The sequence below is a fragment of the Limulus polyphemus genome, unplaced genomic scaffold (genome assembly GCF_000517525.1).
Source record: "Limulus polyphemus unplaced genomic scaffold, Limulus_polyphemus-2.1.2 Scaffold2012, whole genome shotgun sequence".
NCBI classification, from domain to species: domain Eukaryota; kingdom Metazoa; phylum Arthropoda; class Merostomata; order Xiphosura; family Limulidae; genus Limulus; species Limulus polyphemus.
Genome location: NW_013667622.1, coordinates 163,505 through 182,562, shown reverse-complemented (window position 1 = coordinate 182,562; position 19,058 = coordinate 163,505). Strand labels below are relative to the sequence as shown.

The window sequence follows — 19,058 nt, the reverse complement described above, 5'->3', positions numbered from 1 at the left end:
TGTATATATATACTAATATTGAAATGTGTATGTGTGTATATACTAATATTGAAGTGTGTGTGTATATATATACTAATATTGAAGTGTGTGTGTGTGTATATACTAATATTGAAGTGTGTGTGTGTATATATATACTAATATTGAAGTGTGTGTGTGTGTATACATATATATACTAATATTGAAGGACAATAATGTTATTGAATTAAAAATATCTTAAAATTTTAAATCTCAACATCTGAGAACACTTGAAGTTGATGTATTTGATTTTCTATTACAAAGTCACTGACACTCAGGTAATAAAATTTACACACTTAAGTATTGTTTTTAAATGTAATTAGGAATATAAACAGAAAAACAGAAGCACTGTAACAGTATATCGGAATGAAGTTCATACAAATGTTTTTTACAAAAGTGTATGCACAAACACACAACTGATTACAGTTTTATTGATTGATTAGCAAAAGAGGTTACAAGCATAATTTAACCTTATTTTTGATAATTATGATTCACATTACAGGTTCAATAATCTGTCTGAACACACCTCATTGCAGCTATCTTGGGTGATGTGAACATTTCTTGCAAAGCTTGCTCTATTTGTCCCATGCCTACAAGGTGTCTTGAGCCCTTTTCTGGACTTGCTTTGTGTTTAGACTCTAGTTTAGTTATCTCAGTTGCTCTACGACAAATGTCCAAGGCTCTTCTTGCATCACCTGATATTGCAGCAACCTGAGTGAGGAAACAGAAAGTAAATAAATGATAAATAACCTATTATAATGAATTCTAGTTCCATACTTATGTATTACTCCATATGACTATCCTTATTATCATCAACTGCCTTGTTTTCTTTAAATAACACAAGTTCACACCAAATATTTTAACATTTTTGTTTCAGCTTGGTTTTTAGGTATTAGCTAGTTCAAACAAAAGTGTTTAATTAAAAAGAGATTATATGTGCTTCTATTTAATTTGTACAGTAAAACATATTTCATAAAAATAATAATTTCTGAAATCATTTTCAACTATATCTTAAGAGAATATTCATTGTTCCTTCACATCTGTAATACAGATTTCAGTGATTTCTACCCATATATATATTATTCTGAAATTTCTTCCACTGATAAAAGTTGGTAACAGTTCAGTTTAATTCTTGTACACTACTCATGTTTCGCTTGTTACAAAAATCCAATCAAGTCTCAACTCAGTCTATCAAAAGTGTGACATGACAAGAATATGATTCCAGATTTGAGGTGTCAGACAATAATAACACAAAACTAACACAAAAATCCAATCAAGTCTCAACTCAGTCTATCAAAAGTGTGACATGACAAAAATATGATTCCAGATTTGAGGTGTCAGACAATAATAACACAAAACTAGCACAAAAATCCAGTCAAGTCTTAAATCAGTCTATCAAAAGTGTGACATGACAAGAATATGATTCCAGATTTGAAGTGTCAGACAATAATAACACAAAACTAGCACAAAAATCCAGTCAAGTCTTAAATCAGTCTATCAAAAGTGTGACATGACAAGAATATGATTCCAGATTTGAGGTGTCAGACAGTAATAACACAAAACTAGCACAAAAATCCAATCAGGTCTCAACTCAGTCTATCAAAAGTGTGACATGACAAAAATATGATTCCAGGTTTGAAGACAATAATAACACAAAATTAACACAAAAATCCAGTCAAGTCTTAAATCAGTCTATCAAAAGTGTGACATGACAAGAATATGATTCCAGGTTTGAGGTGTCAGACAATAATAACACAAAACTAACACAAAAATCCAATCAAGTCTCAACTCAGTCTATCAAAAGTGTGACATGACAAGAGGACAGTTCCAAATTTGAAATGTCAGAGATAATAAACCAAAACTAGCACAAAAGAGGGAACCAAGGATGTGTATGCAACCAAAAAAATTCATCGAAGAGAGTCCTTAAAAGTTAAAAACAGCAAAGGCATATGAATAAAAATACCACTCCTGCAAGAAGGCATCAATATTTCTCCGAGGTCATCTGGGACTAAAAGATGAAAAGTTTGATGTGGAGGAAATGTGTGAAGCTTTTACCAATGTGTGCTAGCAGCTAAATCTGGTTAAAAGTGCCCCAGAAACATAAAATTAAAACATAAGTAGACCAGTTAATCAACAGCCAAAGAGATGTGGTCTTAGAGGAACACAGATATAAAAGATAGCTCATGTCGATTTAACCTCCCAATAAAAATGATTTGTAGATAGGAGGCATACATACAAACATAAAACAGACTAGTGGAGATATGTTATCAAAAATATCACAAAAGTACCTTATTTATAAAAAAATTTAAAAGGCTAATAAAAAAATCCTACAATCCTAAAAGATATAATCAACTCAGTTCTGAAAACGTTCTTAATGAGTTCATCCAATTCAACTTAAGAGATGTCTTCAAATGAAAAAACAAAATTGTAACTATTACTAATCATAAAAGTCTGAAAAACACAACTGAAAACTGTAAGATTTTTTCATCTTTATACAGGTATTGAAAGGATGTTCCATATGTGCTTTCAAGATTGGTAAATAAAATGTTCTAAATGTTGGAAAACCAAGACATTATAGATTTAGATACAAGTATAAATTATGAGATTTATGTAACAGTTTTCTATTAAATGAATTTTAAAACATGAAGTTCAGTTACCATAAAAATCATGTTGTTAAATCTTTTGTATGTAGTTACCCTCCATCATATCTAAGTGGATAATCTTTTTTGAATTGGGTTTTACAACTAAATATTTTTCTCAATGTTTTTTATGTAAACATGTAATTTGGTTGTATAATTAAGATACAAAATAAAAAAAATTAAAACATTTGTTAGATATACATGACTAGATTTACGTTTAATGCGAGTGTTATGATTTAGACAGATTAAGTATAGCACGAGTGTTATGATTTAGACAGGTTAAGTATAGCGCGAGTGTTAAATTTAGTTATTTTTAGAAGTGATAGTTTATCACAGGTTTGTTTACATAACTGTTTATGAATCATACGCTGTGTAGTCCAATTATTGTGATTTGGTGATTGTTGCATAGTGTTACTAGAACCTTCTACATTTTTCTCATTGTTTAAATTGAGCATTATTGCATCATAATATCTCACAGTGTGTGGTACGTCTAGGACTCAGTCGGGCTATAAATACGAGTCCAAAATGTTGTTTAATTTTGTTATATACTTAGTTAGATCTGCACTTCTACCAAATATCATTACAGTGATAAATAACTTATTAGTTTATATTTTGATATAATTTTCATACATTACATGTTTAGATCAATATGAAGCAATACTGTCTATTACTGTATTTCTTAATAATGATTTGAAAGAAAGAAAATATTTTTGTAATCATAAGGAAAGTCATAGCTTTGTGATTATATACACATGTATATATAAACTAGCATACAAAGGTATGTATTGATAAAGGTTAGTAAATTATGACATTAAGCATTAGTTAAAAATAAAAAAATCAGGTTTCTCAATACATTTTAGTTTATCTTTGTTGATGGCAGTACAAAAACCAAGACTAACTATTTAGTTATAAAACCTTAATGTCCAATGCAACAACATAAGATTTTCCTAAATACTTGTTATATATCATCTATAGTCTTTCAAACTTATAGGCTCATTTTAGTGTTTACATAAAATATCTGTCAATTATACATAGATTTTACAGGTCTCTATAATTATACGTTGGTAGAATACCACATTGTAGCATACAAGGTCTAAGAAATGCTAATTCTTTCATGGTTATAAGCCTTCATGAAATTTTTTCAGAGTGATAGTCAAATCTTAGTTTGTGAAAAGTGATTCAGAATATGGTAGTATGTTTTGTTTGTTTTTGGCCAGGTACCGTATTTTCTTTTTCACTCTTTTATTATTCATTTTTATATACAGTTTTCCCCTGTCTCCTTGCCAACTATACTTGTGTTATTGTACTACTCTGTGCTCCCTATTTTCTGACCATTGACTATCTCTTTACCCTGTGGCTATTCACCTGCACTATGGTTTTTTTGTTCTAAAGAAGGCTATTTAGGTGAAAACTACCCTTTCTTTTGAAACACTCTACAATCATATTGTGATTTTGCTTTAATAAAATACAATAATTGCCTTTAGATCTATATTTTTTGAGATATCTTGTTGATATTTTCTCTCTTTGTTTATTTTTGCTGTACTGATTGTGAAGGTCATCCACTGAGCATTCAGTGTCGGTTAGGTGTATTGACAATGCTTGTTATTGGCTAACAAAATAGTAACCAAAGCAATACAGTGTCCACTTGTCCCTTGCAAACAAAAATAATACTTCATTACAACAGTTTGTACTTGACACATGTGCTGGAAACATAGCTAAAACAAAAGGAAAATTTCCCAGTTGAAGATGAAATAATCCTGGGAATAATTTTAAAAAACATAGGTATACAAGTCACTAAACCTTTTTTCAGAGCATCACAGAGAAAAGCATTCTGTCTGACTTTCAATTATAGACAGAACTGAAGCCTCACAAGCAGCAGAAAGGTACGTTTATGTGAATGAATGTGTAAATTTAATTTATATGTATCAACATAAAGGTTTTTCTATTACCAGGATATAAGATAACCTCAATATGTGTGTGTATATATACATTTCTATTACTTTTCAGTCTGAGTGATACCAAAGAACTACCACTGTGATAGAAAGATAACCATGCACTGGCATCAACAATCCTGGCCTAGAGAGACTCGTGAGAAGATTAATTGTTGACATGGTCCATTTCATCACAGAAGTGGGAGGTTATCACATAATTCATTCAGTTGCCCAAAAACAGTGCTCTTTTATTTCACCATGAACTGAAAAGTATCTTAGTATTCAAATGTATATGTGGCAAGAATATAATGATTCAAACTGACAAGGCACCAGAAGAAGGGCATCACAATATCAATGTTGCTGCTGTTTGCGGTTTCACTGCCGCAGATGCTGGATATTCAGATTAGATGTGTGATCTACCATGAAATATTATATAGATATATCAGCTTCATGGAAATCTAAATAATTTAATTTTTAGTATCTTTTTGGTGATTTTTTTCAAAAACTTACCAGCCCTTTACTATTATTTTCACCATATGTATTATACATTTTTCCACTTTCATTCATGACAATAAGAGAAGAAATATAGTTTCAGTATCTTGAACAACTAATATTAGTGATTAGTTAAAAATGACATTTAATAAGTTACAACAATATCAAGAAAATGCATATTTGGTCTGATTTCTATAAGTTATCTATAAAATATTTGTGTGTGTTTTGATAGAGGTAGTAATTATTTCATTAGATTAATGCAGGCAGTAAGATTTTCTACTCTAGTCTCAAATTTATTATGATTTTAATATAGGAATGTGGTAAAAATCTGCAATTTTATGTAATGTTCAGTCATTTACAAGTTTTCATTTTTTGTCAGTCTATGCATTTTACACCAATAAATAAAAAGTATTAAAGCACTACAGAGGATTCAGTAAGTTATATTAAAATGATTATGAATATACAAATCAGCAAGTCGCATGACAACCACAGCCAATGAAAAGTTGTGATGGAACAGAATGTATCACAACTAGATTTTGACATTGTTTGAAATTTTGTACATTGTGTGATACCACAAAATAATAAAAAACTGATTGCTTTTGGAAATTTTAAAAAATTATTATTTTGGGAAGAGTATGCAACAACCATTTCCAAAGCAACACATTTAAAAACTAAGATCATAAAGCTGTGTTCAGATTGGAAATTTAAAATCTTCAAGAGAGGGATAACCCTTGTACTTAATGGCATTGGAAAACAAAGAAATATGGATCAATTTGGGGTACCAAGACTTTCTGGAAAAAGATTTGTAACAAGTCATACCCCTATCATGATAAGAAAAATGCAGCATCTTGTGACAGGTGAAAATTCACAGACACAAGAGGTAGTGATAAAAGCCACCCACAAAAGTTATTACAATTTAAAAAAATAAACCAACAACAAATTTAAGTAGTAATTGCAAATTTTGCTTTGTTAATGGAAGAATGAAATTAATCTTCAAAAATTTCTTTAGAACACCAAATCCACAGACATTTCCAAATTTAATAGAATCAGTCAAAATAACCTGGATAAGCTTCTACGATGAATTAACACTGAATTATGGACCCATAAATGGAAAAATCAACTTTTATAAATTACACATATAGTATTAAATTCTGGCTTGTGATTTTGTTTCTAAAATATAGGATTCATTAACTCAGCTAATATAAATATCACTTTAACATCCTAATTATGCATAATTTTTTGAAAAGATTGTTTAAAGAATTTAACAACTAAAAGATAATAAATCAATCCAACCACATTAACATATATAGAGCTGACAAAAAATTACAACATTAATAAATACTTAAAAGTAATTTTCAATTGCATTTACATGTTAATAATAAAAGTTAATACAAGGTTTGTACTTAAGAATTAATCAAATATTATGAGTTTTTAGTTAATTAACTTATTTAGTGAGAACTGAACATTGAAAAGTAAAAAATAAAATACAAATCTGTTCTTAACCATAACTGTAAAATGTGTTCAGACTATTTCTATTTCAAGGTTTTCACTGAAATTAATACAATCACTTGAAATGGAGTAGAATTTCAAACATGTTTTTCACTATCTTTTATTAATATAAGAATTTTTAAAAATTTTCTTGTAGTCTGATTCTATGTAGTTTTGACATAATCATTTGGTCCATAAAAGAGTTGAATTGTTTTGTTCTAGTCACTTATGTTGTTCTCTAGCAGATAGTTTCTACTTTACTCATGGCTGTATTGTTTCAACATTGCACAATGTATAAGATAGGACATTGATAACAGTGTCCTTCACTGGCCAAGTAGACAATATCTGGAGGTTCCCCGTTTGATATGAATAGTCAGTGTTTGTCAAAGTAGAGAGAGTTGATTGATGGAAGGTCATCTTGTGAGAATATAACTGTTAACTGATCCAGTAGAACTGTCTAGTTCTACACACACTTAGCAATTTAAGGAATGATTGTTTATACTTTACACCATGTGCCCAGTATATTCACTTTCTTAGCTTAAACTCAGTTATTTGATTAAATTCAGATTCACTCTGCAATTATGTTGCACAAATCTCCATGCAGAAATCAGTTTAACCAAGAACACCATAAGATTACAGGTTAAAAACATCATAAAAAAAGAGACAAAGTTCAGAAATAAAATTCAAATAAACATACTTTTCGGGCAACCAACTGAACAGCATCAGGGTCAAAAGCATTCAACCCTTGTACTCTGGACATTACTATTTCCTGCAACTGTTTGTGAGTGTAGGGTTGAAAACTTATCCTTGTCAGTCCCTGCAAAATAAGATGAAGGTTAAAATGCCTAGCAGGTATATCAGTTAACAGATGTTATATGTTCTTAATTAAACATTTCAGTATACCCACAAGCATTATGTGTGCATTTACAAAAACACTTCATATAAACCCCAAAGAGTTGATTTTTTTTTTATCATACAAAATTAATTTAAAAATTGTATGACCTACATTCCATTTTATACTTTCTTCAATGTAAACACATTATAATAACCACAAAACAACAGTCATTACAGCAACCAAATCATATTATATTAGCTTTTAAATAAAACATATCTTACTAATTCATTACAATATTCTACATGGTAAGTTAATTACATTGATATAAATATATTTTACCATTAAATTATAAATTCTGATAGCATTATAATATGCATAAAAGAAATTTTTTTACGCCATGAATATCTTACCAATCGACTAGATATTCTGTTCAACATAATTTTTTCTGGCAGGTCCATTGTGTTAGCTATAGCTATCACAATAAATTTAGAATGGGGATAAGTAGGCCAATCAAAAATATGGTACATAACATCCTGTTTACGAGTCCACAGAAGGTCAAGTTCATCAACTAGAAGGACCACATGATCTCTTTTAAGCCCCGGCTTTGTAAACCTTTGTTCCAGAAGTTCAGCAGCATGAGAAGTTGTTGCTTTTTCATGGGTCAGTTCCTTAACGTACAAAATAAATCATTCACTAAGATAATCTTTTTATATATAACTTTCATTTCCTCAGTCATATTAATTTTAGTTTGTTATACATAGAACCTTTTACTTTGCACATACTTTAAAACTAAATGGTAAAATGAAAAATTACAAAATACTCAAGAGTAATATGTTGACACTACACTCGATCATCAGAGAGAGTTATGTTGTACACAGTTTTGTCTATAATTATAGAAAATACTGTCAAAAATGGGTGAAATAAAACCACTTTTTGGTGAACACAACAATAAATTTTTTTTTTTAATTCATATAATTACCAGTGCTGGGGTCTTTACTAATACTAGCATGGTTTTAGTTGATTTCAGTGTGCTCCAAACACTAAACATTAATGTATGTAAATTTCTGTAATTTTTTCTGAGAAAAATATGGCTCTTGTAGCTCCTAGGAGGAGATTTTGAACAAAACAGCACTACTTTAAACCTTGTAACTTCAATAAATATGTAGTTTTATCAATTTTAACCAATCACCGTTTCTCAACTTCAACTGTGATGTAATTGCCAATATCTCAATGATCACAGGTTTGTGATCTAAACATATAATGAAAAATTTTTTCAACTGTAAAAGCCATATGACTTCCAGTTTATCAGTAATTTGCATAGAGATCAGAACATGATAAAATATTAGCCTGGTGGCATGTTTCTAGACAAAAAGTAACTCTTAACAACTTACATAATAATTACAGTCTTGATTTTTTTTTAAAGCTTGCCAAAAGCTTGCTTTATCATTTTATACTTCATTTGAATTATGACATTGCAATATGATAGGAAATATTTCTCATTAGACCATTTTGCACTCGACTGTATCATACTCTGTTTCACCTACAATACTGCTGTGTAAGGCTGTATTCATATTAGGCCTTAATAGCCTACAAAACTGCTTGAAAGTGCAAAAATCACTGAAAACAAAGGTTAAATTATATATGAGTATGAAACAGCTATAAAAGTTACTGCATATATTGAACAAAACTTTGCAATTAACAATTTAGAAAAAAAAAGTTGGCTTGTTTATAATTTTGGAATGATAAAAGTTATTTTGCATGGGGTGTTTTTCAAACCAAACCAGATACAAACTTTATAGTTTTATAAAATAAATGCTTTATAGAAAAGTTAATAATTGAAATCCACATTTTCATATAAATATTAAATAAGAAGCTGCTGTATAATCAGTTTCAAACATTCACTTTATTTGTTATATGCAAACCATATAACAGGTGTGTCAAATTGAAACACCAAGGCATTTCACAGTTAGCCAAATCAGAAATTCCTCTAATTACCCACACAACACCATGATGGTTACATGAAGACAACAAAGATAACAAGCACCTAACCACATAAGCTTCAACAGCACAATAAAATAAAAATTATATACAAGTAAACGAAACACATTTAAAACTAAACAAAACAACTACGATTAAATCTAAACAAATACATGCATAACTACTGATATTTATACAACAACAGAAATTTAAAGTTTAAACAAAATCTTAGAAGATAAAAAAACTGGATAGGGATTTTTGTTTGCTTGTTTTAGAGCAAAGCCACACTGGGCTATCAGCTGTGTCCACTACAGGAAATTAATTCCTAGAATGTAGTGTCGTAAGTCCATAAACTTACTGTTGTCCCATCAGGGGACCTGGATAGGGAATTAATACAAATCCAATATAGTTGAATACAAAATCATACTGAAAGAATAATAAAGTTAAACAAAATTATTTAATAATCCTGAACAGAATAAACTGAACTAAATGAATAAACTAAACAATATAAATGTAAATCATAACCAACTGATCACAGAATAACATTGTTTTTCAAGTGAACACAGCTTTACACCAAACTGGAGATAAATATATATTTACAGCAACGAATTACAGCTATCTTTATTTTTACTTATTATGTTTTTGCTACTAAATCCCAGTCCCAATGATACCATGAAGACAAATGTAATCATGAATGGAATTAACCAGAAATGGCCTTTCCAATCATACATTCAGATCACATTTTGTGTTAAGTATAAACTACAATTCCAGTGTCGTAGAAGTAAAAAACAATCACTGACAGAATACAGCAATGAATCTGAGATGCTGTTCTTTCCTGCTACCACTGCCATCTAGAAAACACGAAAATCAAATATCCTTGCATAAACATAAAAAAATAACTGTGGGAAAAAAATTTAGCAAAATGATATATACTTTACCCTGATTAACTACAGATTTCCACTGTCCCTATCTACTATCTAGGGATCGTGCTTGGAAAAACCTCTGCCAACATTTGTCACAACCAGAGTTGATGGAAAGCAAGAATTGCAGTCTTTTTCAGAACTTCCAGTTATCATTAATCAGTTACTAATTTCCTAGAGTTTTATATGTATCTGAGAATATCTTCTTTTCAAGTTGTGCATCTAATAGTTCATAAAGGGTTGTAACACTCTTCCAACTCTTGATCTTTCAATCAATCAACTGAGTTGTTATCACTCAACATCCTGAAAAATATTTTACTGTGACACCACTAAACAGCTCCGAAACGAAATAACTTTTGCCTATATACACCCACCTAAAGTGCAAACAGGGCCTTGATGTTCTTTCCTGTTTTCTAACAATTACAAATGGAAATGATCAAGAACTCTCAGAAAGGTTGAATTATACTATTCTTGAACATCAGCTCAATTTCAGCCCTGGCAATATCCTTGGTGCTTCAAGAAAGCCCATGCAATGTTGTTTTTTTTTATCAGACGTGATCCCACGTATCTGTGCGATGACATTTTATCCAATGGTTCCACGAAGCAATTCACTGAATTAATATCCCTGAATTCAGTTAAAATTATGTAAAATCCTGAGCATAAAGAGCTCATTTGTTTTTGGACACAGTATAATGGCTCAAACACTAGTTTGATTGTGTTAATTCTAGTGAATATTCTATCAGGAAGCTGAATAACTGAATGTCTCTAGTTCCACTCAAACAACTGCATTCTAGACACAAAATATTGTTTGATTCATTTAAAGTGGCAGTAGATTTACTAGATTAGATCCATAGTTTACCACGGAATGCCAAATGCATATTCAGTAGCACACATGCAGTCCATTTCTTTAAAGCTTAATATGGCAAGCAACTGATGTTTTCTTTCACAGGACTTAGCTCAGCTGTTTGCACAAACAAAACTAGCTGACAATTTCTACAGTAGAATCCATCTTGGGATATCAATAACTGAACCCAAATTGGAGACAATTACTTTTTTTGTTTGGTTAAAACTATCAGATATCTTTCACATTTAATTTGTATCTGAACACAATGAGAAGCAAGGGGGTGGAAAGAACCAGGATAGTATCTGAACACAATGAGAAGCAAGGGGGTGGAAGTGAAGGGTCATTCCCACCTCACCCTATGACATTTGTGATACATTTTTAAATTTTCTTAAAGTTATGTATTTTAGACATACAGTGTCTAGGCAGTACATTTAGATTTTTCTATAATGTCTTTTTCAGCTGCACACTTAACTAAAGATAGATTTGATATATTTATAAAATGTATAGAATACTTTGATAAAGTGTTTAGCAATCAATTTCATGGGCTTTTTGAAGGTCAAAATATACTTTATATTTAAAATAGTATTCTTAATTTATCAAGGAAAAAATATTTACTGACTAAAACTAGGCTCCAACCAAATTTGTATTAACTTTGTTAAATGTGTGTGTACAAACCTTTCGTAATTAAATCTGTGTATTTAGAAATACATAAATTAGATATATACAGCTTTTCTAAGTTATTTTCTTCTGTAAACATTGTTCCATGCACACAAAACTTGTTCTAGAAAACACCAGGAAACTCTGGTTTATTTTAATATTACCAATGTTTATCTTAATTTACCACTACACTATATATGTATATGACAAACATTTAGGTCTATATATATGTATTGTTCTAATTAAAGAGAATACATTTTATGATAATTCTCCATTAAACCTTGTATTATAAAATTACAAGCCCTTTTATCACTTTATTAATTTTTCTTCTAAAAAGGTAATATAATTACATACATATAAATGTGAAACTCAGTAAGCATACATATTAATTACATGAAGTTAAAAGTTTTTGTTTATTTGTGGCTTTATGGTGCAAAGCTATTAAAACTATCTGCAGTTATTTTGTTGTATGGGAAACAGAATTACCCTGAGAAACCACCCTTTACACTGGATGAGTACCAACATATCTATCCTAAGCTTGCTAAATATTGATCAATTTCAAAACACAAACAATATCTCTTGTCGAAGCACTTGTTTTATTTTAGCTTCAATCATTTTTAACAAACACACTCATTTCTCCATAAAAGCTCATTTCGGTCTTTCGAAAATATTTTTGACCAAAGAAATAAAATAAACTAATAAATCATGTTGAAATTTGGTCATATTTAAACTGGACTATGCAAAACTCAAATAACTTGCATACATTATTTAATTAATTGAAAAACAGTATTCTGTAATACTTGGGTTTTCACACAATGAAAATTAAACCAAATGCTGAACAGTTTAATATTGTTCATTACAAAAGGGAAGATACCCAATTTCATACTTATTCATATGCAGGGCAATTAAGGTGTTCTTTCTCCCTAGAAGAGTTAAAATGAATGTAATAGTTGCTTTTGACAAAGTTTTTTGTAATGTAGATTTACCTGTATGACCTATGCTCTAGTTTAGTTTAAGACACCTGACCTTTCTGTTATTGAGTAAATTTGGTGTTAATTATTTTTCCTTTATTTTTAAATCAATATCTAAAAACAATCAACAAGTGTTACTTTATTTTTACAAGTTTTTCCTTTAAAAAACATGAAATTTCTACTATTACAATGAGTGGCACTCATATTTCTTGCTTACACTGTAAGTGTGCACTCAATAAAACAGTATGCACTCTGCAAAAACTCAAAGAACTGAGTGAACCTTCACCTAACATTGCAAAACCAGTGATGTTATTCTGTCTCAGACCATATGTACTATTTTTTGTAACAGGGTCGAAAAAACAGAAACTATTTTCTGTTTTTCTACGAGTCATATGGAGCACGGACTATTAACAATTCTTCAGAGAGAGAGAGGGGGTGAATTGTCAATGCAGTTTTCAAACAGATTATTTTTTATCTAGAAACAGTCAAGACTTGCCTGTGAAATCTCATCCTTATTTAACTTAATATTTGCTAAACATATGTGCTCGACACAGGGGACAAAATAGTTTGGTGGATTTGATTAGCAGAATCTGCTAATTAATATCAAATTTTATTAGCAATTAGTAAATATTGCTTAACGTCTTTTTAACATTCATCATTTTAACACATTATGGTAACTAAATCCAGCACTAAAAGTCGTAACTCTTTGTAAAGACATCCATTAACAAAAAAAAAAGGAAGTAAATGGGATGTTCTTATTCTAATATCACTTTTATTCAGCTTCAAACCCTAATATTTAATTGTACCATACATGGCATTTCATCAAAAAAGTAGTTCGTGGTATGTGAAGTAAAACTTCAAAACTGCAAGAAATATAAAACATCTCATTTGTCACAAAATAATACAACAATCAACTGACCAGAGAAAGGACTGACTTGAAGATGCTGAAACTGAACAAGGTTGCCACAAATCGTTTTTCAAATTAATCTAGCTTGTTTCTTTTCATTTTTTTGGGTGAGACCTCTTCACATGGTCTCCTTGGCTTTTTGAAGAAAATGTCTAGTGACTTTTCAGCAGTAATTACCCCTCATGCCACAGCCATCCTTTATTGTGTATCACAAATTCTTTAGTGAGTTCTATTCAAAATATAATTGAACTACTTTTTGTTTGTTCATGTTATACCAATTAGTATAGCATACAATCATAGCTAATATTCCATATTTTAATAGTATACAAGTTTTAAGTTTTTAATTTTATAAGCAATATTAAAAAAAGATCCTGAATTCCCCTAGTGTGAAAAATGTGACATTTTTTCTACAGGCATCCCCATTTCTCTGATTTATTTACCACCCCTCCAAGAAGTAAGAAATTTAACATAAATTACTTACTATATTATTGTCAACACAGATAAAGCATAATTTTCATTGCCTTCAATTTTGTTTGGTTACAGAGCCACCAAATAGAAAATCAGACCCATCTTGCCACACCCACCTCTCACATCCTCTCTTTCAGGATTTGTTAATAGTTCTCTCTTATGTTTAATACTATATTATTTTCAACCAATAAAAAGCCAAGGTTTTCATCTATTAAATCACATATTATATTGCATTGTTTTCTGTACAGAAAAATGTTAATTTCTCTTTCAGTACAAGTTTTGTTCCCACGGGAAACTCATCAACTGGCTTGGATGAATTTGTAACAGCTCTTGTCGCAGATAGAAAGCCTAATCATAGTCTAATCTACAAAATGTATCTGTATGTGATATGCACATGACAGTGTGTGAAAATACTTTATGTGCCATTTGGCAGGAATATCCAAGAAATGAACATCAGCTTTAGCTTTGGTATATCAGACTGAAATATTACAGCACTTGCACTGTTTTATTGGAGGTCTCAAAGAGAATATACAAAAGAAAGGAATGATTCACACACTATGATATGCAAAGAGAAAAATGATTCGCAACTGGAGGTTGTTTTGATTCGTAATTTGCAATGCAAACCCGGATATTTTGCCCCCTGTAATGACTTGCAGTTTATTTTAATTCATCTTTTATTTAAATAATCAAATATTTATTTGCTTATTCTTTTTCTGAAAATAAAATATATATTTTTGTTCACCTCGTCTGATCTCTTTTCTTCCACATATCAAAAATAACTATTGTTCTTCTGCATGCTAGGTCATTGAATCTCCAATTAATGGAAAGATCAGATAAATATATGCATGGTTTATCCTTGGAATACCACAAAATTATGTCAATCTTATAACATTAATGAGTAGTTTTAATACAGCAATCAATGGATTAGATGGTATTAAATAAACTCTATTTCAATCAATGAGTATAATAAGTAATTTACATTTATTATATTATCTGTAACAGTAGTTATTTTCTTTTCCAGTCCTAACCATTATATAACAATCTTATCCCAATTTAAAATAAACAAAGAAACATATGTATATTATTTTTCACTCAAAATATTTATAGAAAAAATTATCTTACACTAATATGTGTTTTCTCAACCAACCTGTAACAACTGAGAATAGAAATGATGTGGATCTGTTAATCTCAATCCATTTATTTCTATGAACTGAAATAAAGGCACTTCTCCACTGTCTCTTGCTTGGGTTAAACATCTCATTACTTCTCGCACTGTAGCAGTCTTTCCTGTTCCTGGTACTCCAGAAATATACATGCAACTGAATACAACAACAAAAAAGGCATAAGGTGATGCATAAAATACACACTGAATGTAATATTGTGTTTTCAGAACAAATTACCTGCATGTATAAATATGTACATATTATCACATGCTTCAGTGTCAACAACTGGGAAACTGTAGTGCTAGGAAAAGGAAGGCATGAAGAAAAATGAAAATAAAGGAACTCAGCAAGCAGAAGAAAAAGGACCTTCAGAAAGAATTCCTTAGCGCCCAACAACAACCTTTGCCTGCTCAAACTATAACAGTGTACATGTCCTAAATAGAACTATACAGCCATACAATAAAGTGCCTGAAGAATTATACTTTTTTTTCTTTCTTTTTTATTTTTTAAGGCCTAATCTATAGTCTTGCAAGACTTACAAATGCCTACTACTACTACAGTAACTTATAAAGCTGTGTGAAGCCTTTTCAAAATCTATAGCAATTAACAAACAATTTAAACAAAGATCTACTAAAAAATCAAAAGAGAAAATACTATTATCATTGTAATATTCTGATCCTGTATGCAATGTTTTGAAAAAAGTTACATCCACCTTTTTCAGGTAGTGCTGAAACTACTTACATAACTACAATAATATTATTAACATTTTTATTTTGTATTAAAAACGTGACCATCAATAGCATATACAAACACAAGTACTTTTCAGTTAATAACATCATCAGTTTACTTTCTCATCAAATGCTCATTTACAGAAGCACATACACAGTATGTTGCTGTTAATGAATAGATGCACTAAACACAGAAGTGTAAATAACTGCAGCCATTGGTACATAATATACTGGTACTCACGAACAGGTGCACTAAACACAGAAGTGAAAATAACTGCACGCTATTGGTACATAATATACTGGTACTCATGAATAGGTGCACTAAACACAGAAGTGAAAATAACTGCAGCTATTGGTACATAATATACTGGTACTCATAAATAGGTGCACTAAACACAGAAGTGAAAATAACTGCAAGCTATTGGTACATAATATACTGGTACTCATGAATAGGTGCACTAAACACTGATGTGAAAAGAACTGCAGCTATTGGTACATAATATACTGGTACTCGTGAATAGGTGCACTAAACACTGATGTAAAAAAGAATTGCAAAATATATAATATGTATTAATCATATTAAGGTTTAATACTTTATTTATGGCAACTATTAATAAAATGAATATATCACCACAAATTAAACATGAACCAAAACATAAAGGCTGAATTGCAATTCATGAACAACCGGGATTATTAGACTTGCACATTTTATCATTTATAATACTGAAAAGAATAAGGTTTTGCAGGTTCAAAAGTACAAATAAATGACAAAAAAAGTAATTTATAATTTAAAAAACATTCGTAGTAAATAGTAAATGAATAATTGCAGGAAAATAAATCAGAATCAAATATTCAGACAATGTGTTCTCTGTGGGTGATTTTGTTCAGTATTGTTTTATACACCTGTGAACTCACTCATGGATCAATCTTTGCATTCAGATACTGGATAGGTGACAAAGAGTGGCGTCATATCAGATATTCCTCTGAAATGAAATTTTTATTCATGAATTTGTTTTTTTCCAGATTATCATCCAAAATATCTCATATTAAACTTGTTTACTCACAAGTTCTTCAACAAAGGAAGTTTGTGAATGTGTCAAACATGTGAAGAGTAGTTTTTCTGTTAGGATTACAGAAAGGACAGCACTTTTGTCCAATCAAAGTTCTACATTTTACCAAATAAAAAGGAACTAGAGAATAATAATCAGAATTTCTTTACCAAGATAATTTTCAGAACTAAAATTTATGACAAAAATCAGAAGCTGCAGATATTTTTTTAATATATTCTTTTTAATTTTTCTAGTTTCAATTAAAAATCGGAGAAATGTAAAAATAGTACTTCAAATCTATTTTTTTCTCCCACAGGTCACTGCCCAAGATTTGTTTTGAATTTTGCGCAAAGCTACACGAGAACTATCTGCGCTAGCAATCCCTAATTTAGCAGTGTAAGAATAGAGGGAAGGCAGCTAGTCATCACCACCCACTGTCAACTCTTGGGGCTACTCTTTTACCAATGAATAGTGGGATTGACCATCACATTTTAACGCCCCCATGGCTGAAAGAGGCGAGCATGTTTGGTGGGACGGGGATCACTGCCCAAGAGCCATTTTATTCAATATCAGAACTCATCGGATGGGCTGGACAATAAGAAACAAGATTCTCTGAAAATGCTATATATATTGTGTAACAGTTACTTGATTTTAATTAAAATTTTAAAGTTATTGCCTTTTTACTGTTTTGGCATTTAAAACATAACTTATTCTCAAACTGCAGAACAATTACTTCCAAATTTCTATCAGTAAAGTTCTTTAAAAATTTCAAATGAGTTCTGAGTCACACAACTATAGGTTATTCTGAGGTTTATCATCAGTACAATTGTTCCAAGATGTGATTATGGACACAGTTCGTAATTCAACCATGTTATTTTTCTATAACTTTCTATATTGACAGAATGCAACTTGACCTGAGAATCAGCTGAATGACAGGCTACAGACTGAAGAAATTGGAAATCCTTCATGAAAGCCCTATGTTCAACACTGCACAAAAAGAGCCAAGTGAATGAGTAAGTTTCTCAACTGTCTTATGTTTATTTTCTTTTGAATTAAACATGAAATTTAGCAAATGGTCTGTGAATAGGTACACCTAACATCCCAATAGGTCAACAAAATAACCTGGGTCAGAAGGATCCAATTGGCAAGAGATAGAAGGAAAGGAGTAAGGAAAGAATCAAAGGCAGTTAAAGAGTGAGGAAGGAAAGATTGGACTGGGAAGAGTGGTACAGAAGTGTGATAGAATAAGTAGAACAAGCAACCATAGGATAGACATCCAAACAGTGGTGGTAGTAGTAGGTAAGAAGCAAGATAAAGAGGAAGCCAATGGGGCATACAGAGTATCATGTAAGCCTCATTAAGGTCTCATTCAGGCATGAGAATAGGGTGAAGAGGACAGAGGAGAAAGAAGGAGTGGAACAGAGTGGAGAGAACAGGTACTGGGAGAGGAGAAAGGACACAGACAAGGTCTCCCAACAATTAGTAGAGGTACAATCCAACAAGCCCATGACAAACAGTCAAGGAAAAAGGCAGAAAGGTGGTCATGTTGATACAGTAGTTTATGATTTTTGATTATTTCAAAATATAAAACCTTAAAAAAAATATTTCATTTCAGATGCGAAATTTGATAAGGTTTAAAAACCTACAGCAAGTAACAAATAAGTACAAAGTTCGTAAATAGGAGAAACGGTTGTTTTCTATATTTCTTTATTTACTGTTCTATGTTTTAAGAAAAATAATTGAAATTTAAGAACTTATATGCAAATAGTAATCACATATATATGTATATAATGCATTATAACTGAAATGTGACTGGATATGGTAACATGAGTGCACGTGCGCCATGTCATTGCAACTTCTGTAATGTTAGTCAAGCTCGGTTGAAGGGTCAATAAAATAAAAATAATAAATATATATATATATATATATAATAGTTATATATTAAGCTATCAGAATAAACATTTGTGTTATAAT

The 19,058-nt window shown here is 30.6% G+C and overlaps 1 protein-coding gene across 1 annotated transcript in view; it reads right to left on the bottom strand.

Moving 5' to 3' along the window:
- LOC106465649 (origin recognition complex subunit 1-like) overlaps nt 1-19,058 on the bottom strand; it is a 92,151-nt gene that overhangs the window by 7,758 nt on the left and 65,335 nt on the right. The window contains exons 9-12 of the mRNA XM_013925884.2: nt 15,292-15,463; nt 7,811-8,068; nt 7,263-7,382; nt 542-726 (exon numbers count right to left, since the gene is read on the bottom strand). Of these exons, the coding sequence (XP_013781338.2) occupies nt 542-726; nt 7,263-7,382; nt 7,811-8,068; nt 15,292-15,463 (735 nt within the window). The remainder of the gene's footprint in view (nt 1-541; nt 727-7,262; nt 7,383-7,810; nt 8,069-15,291; nt 15,464-19,058) is intronic.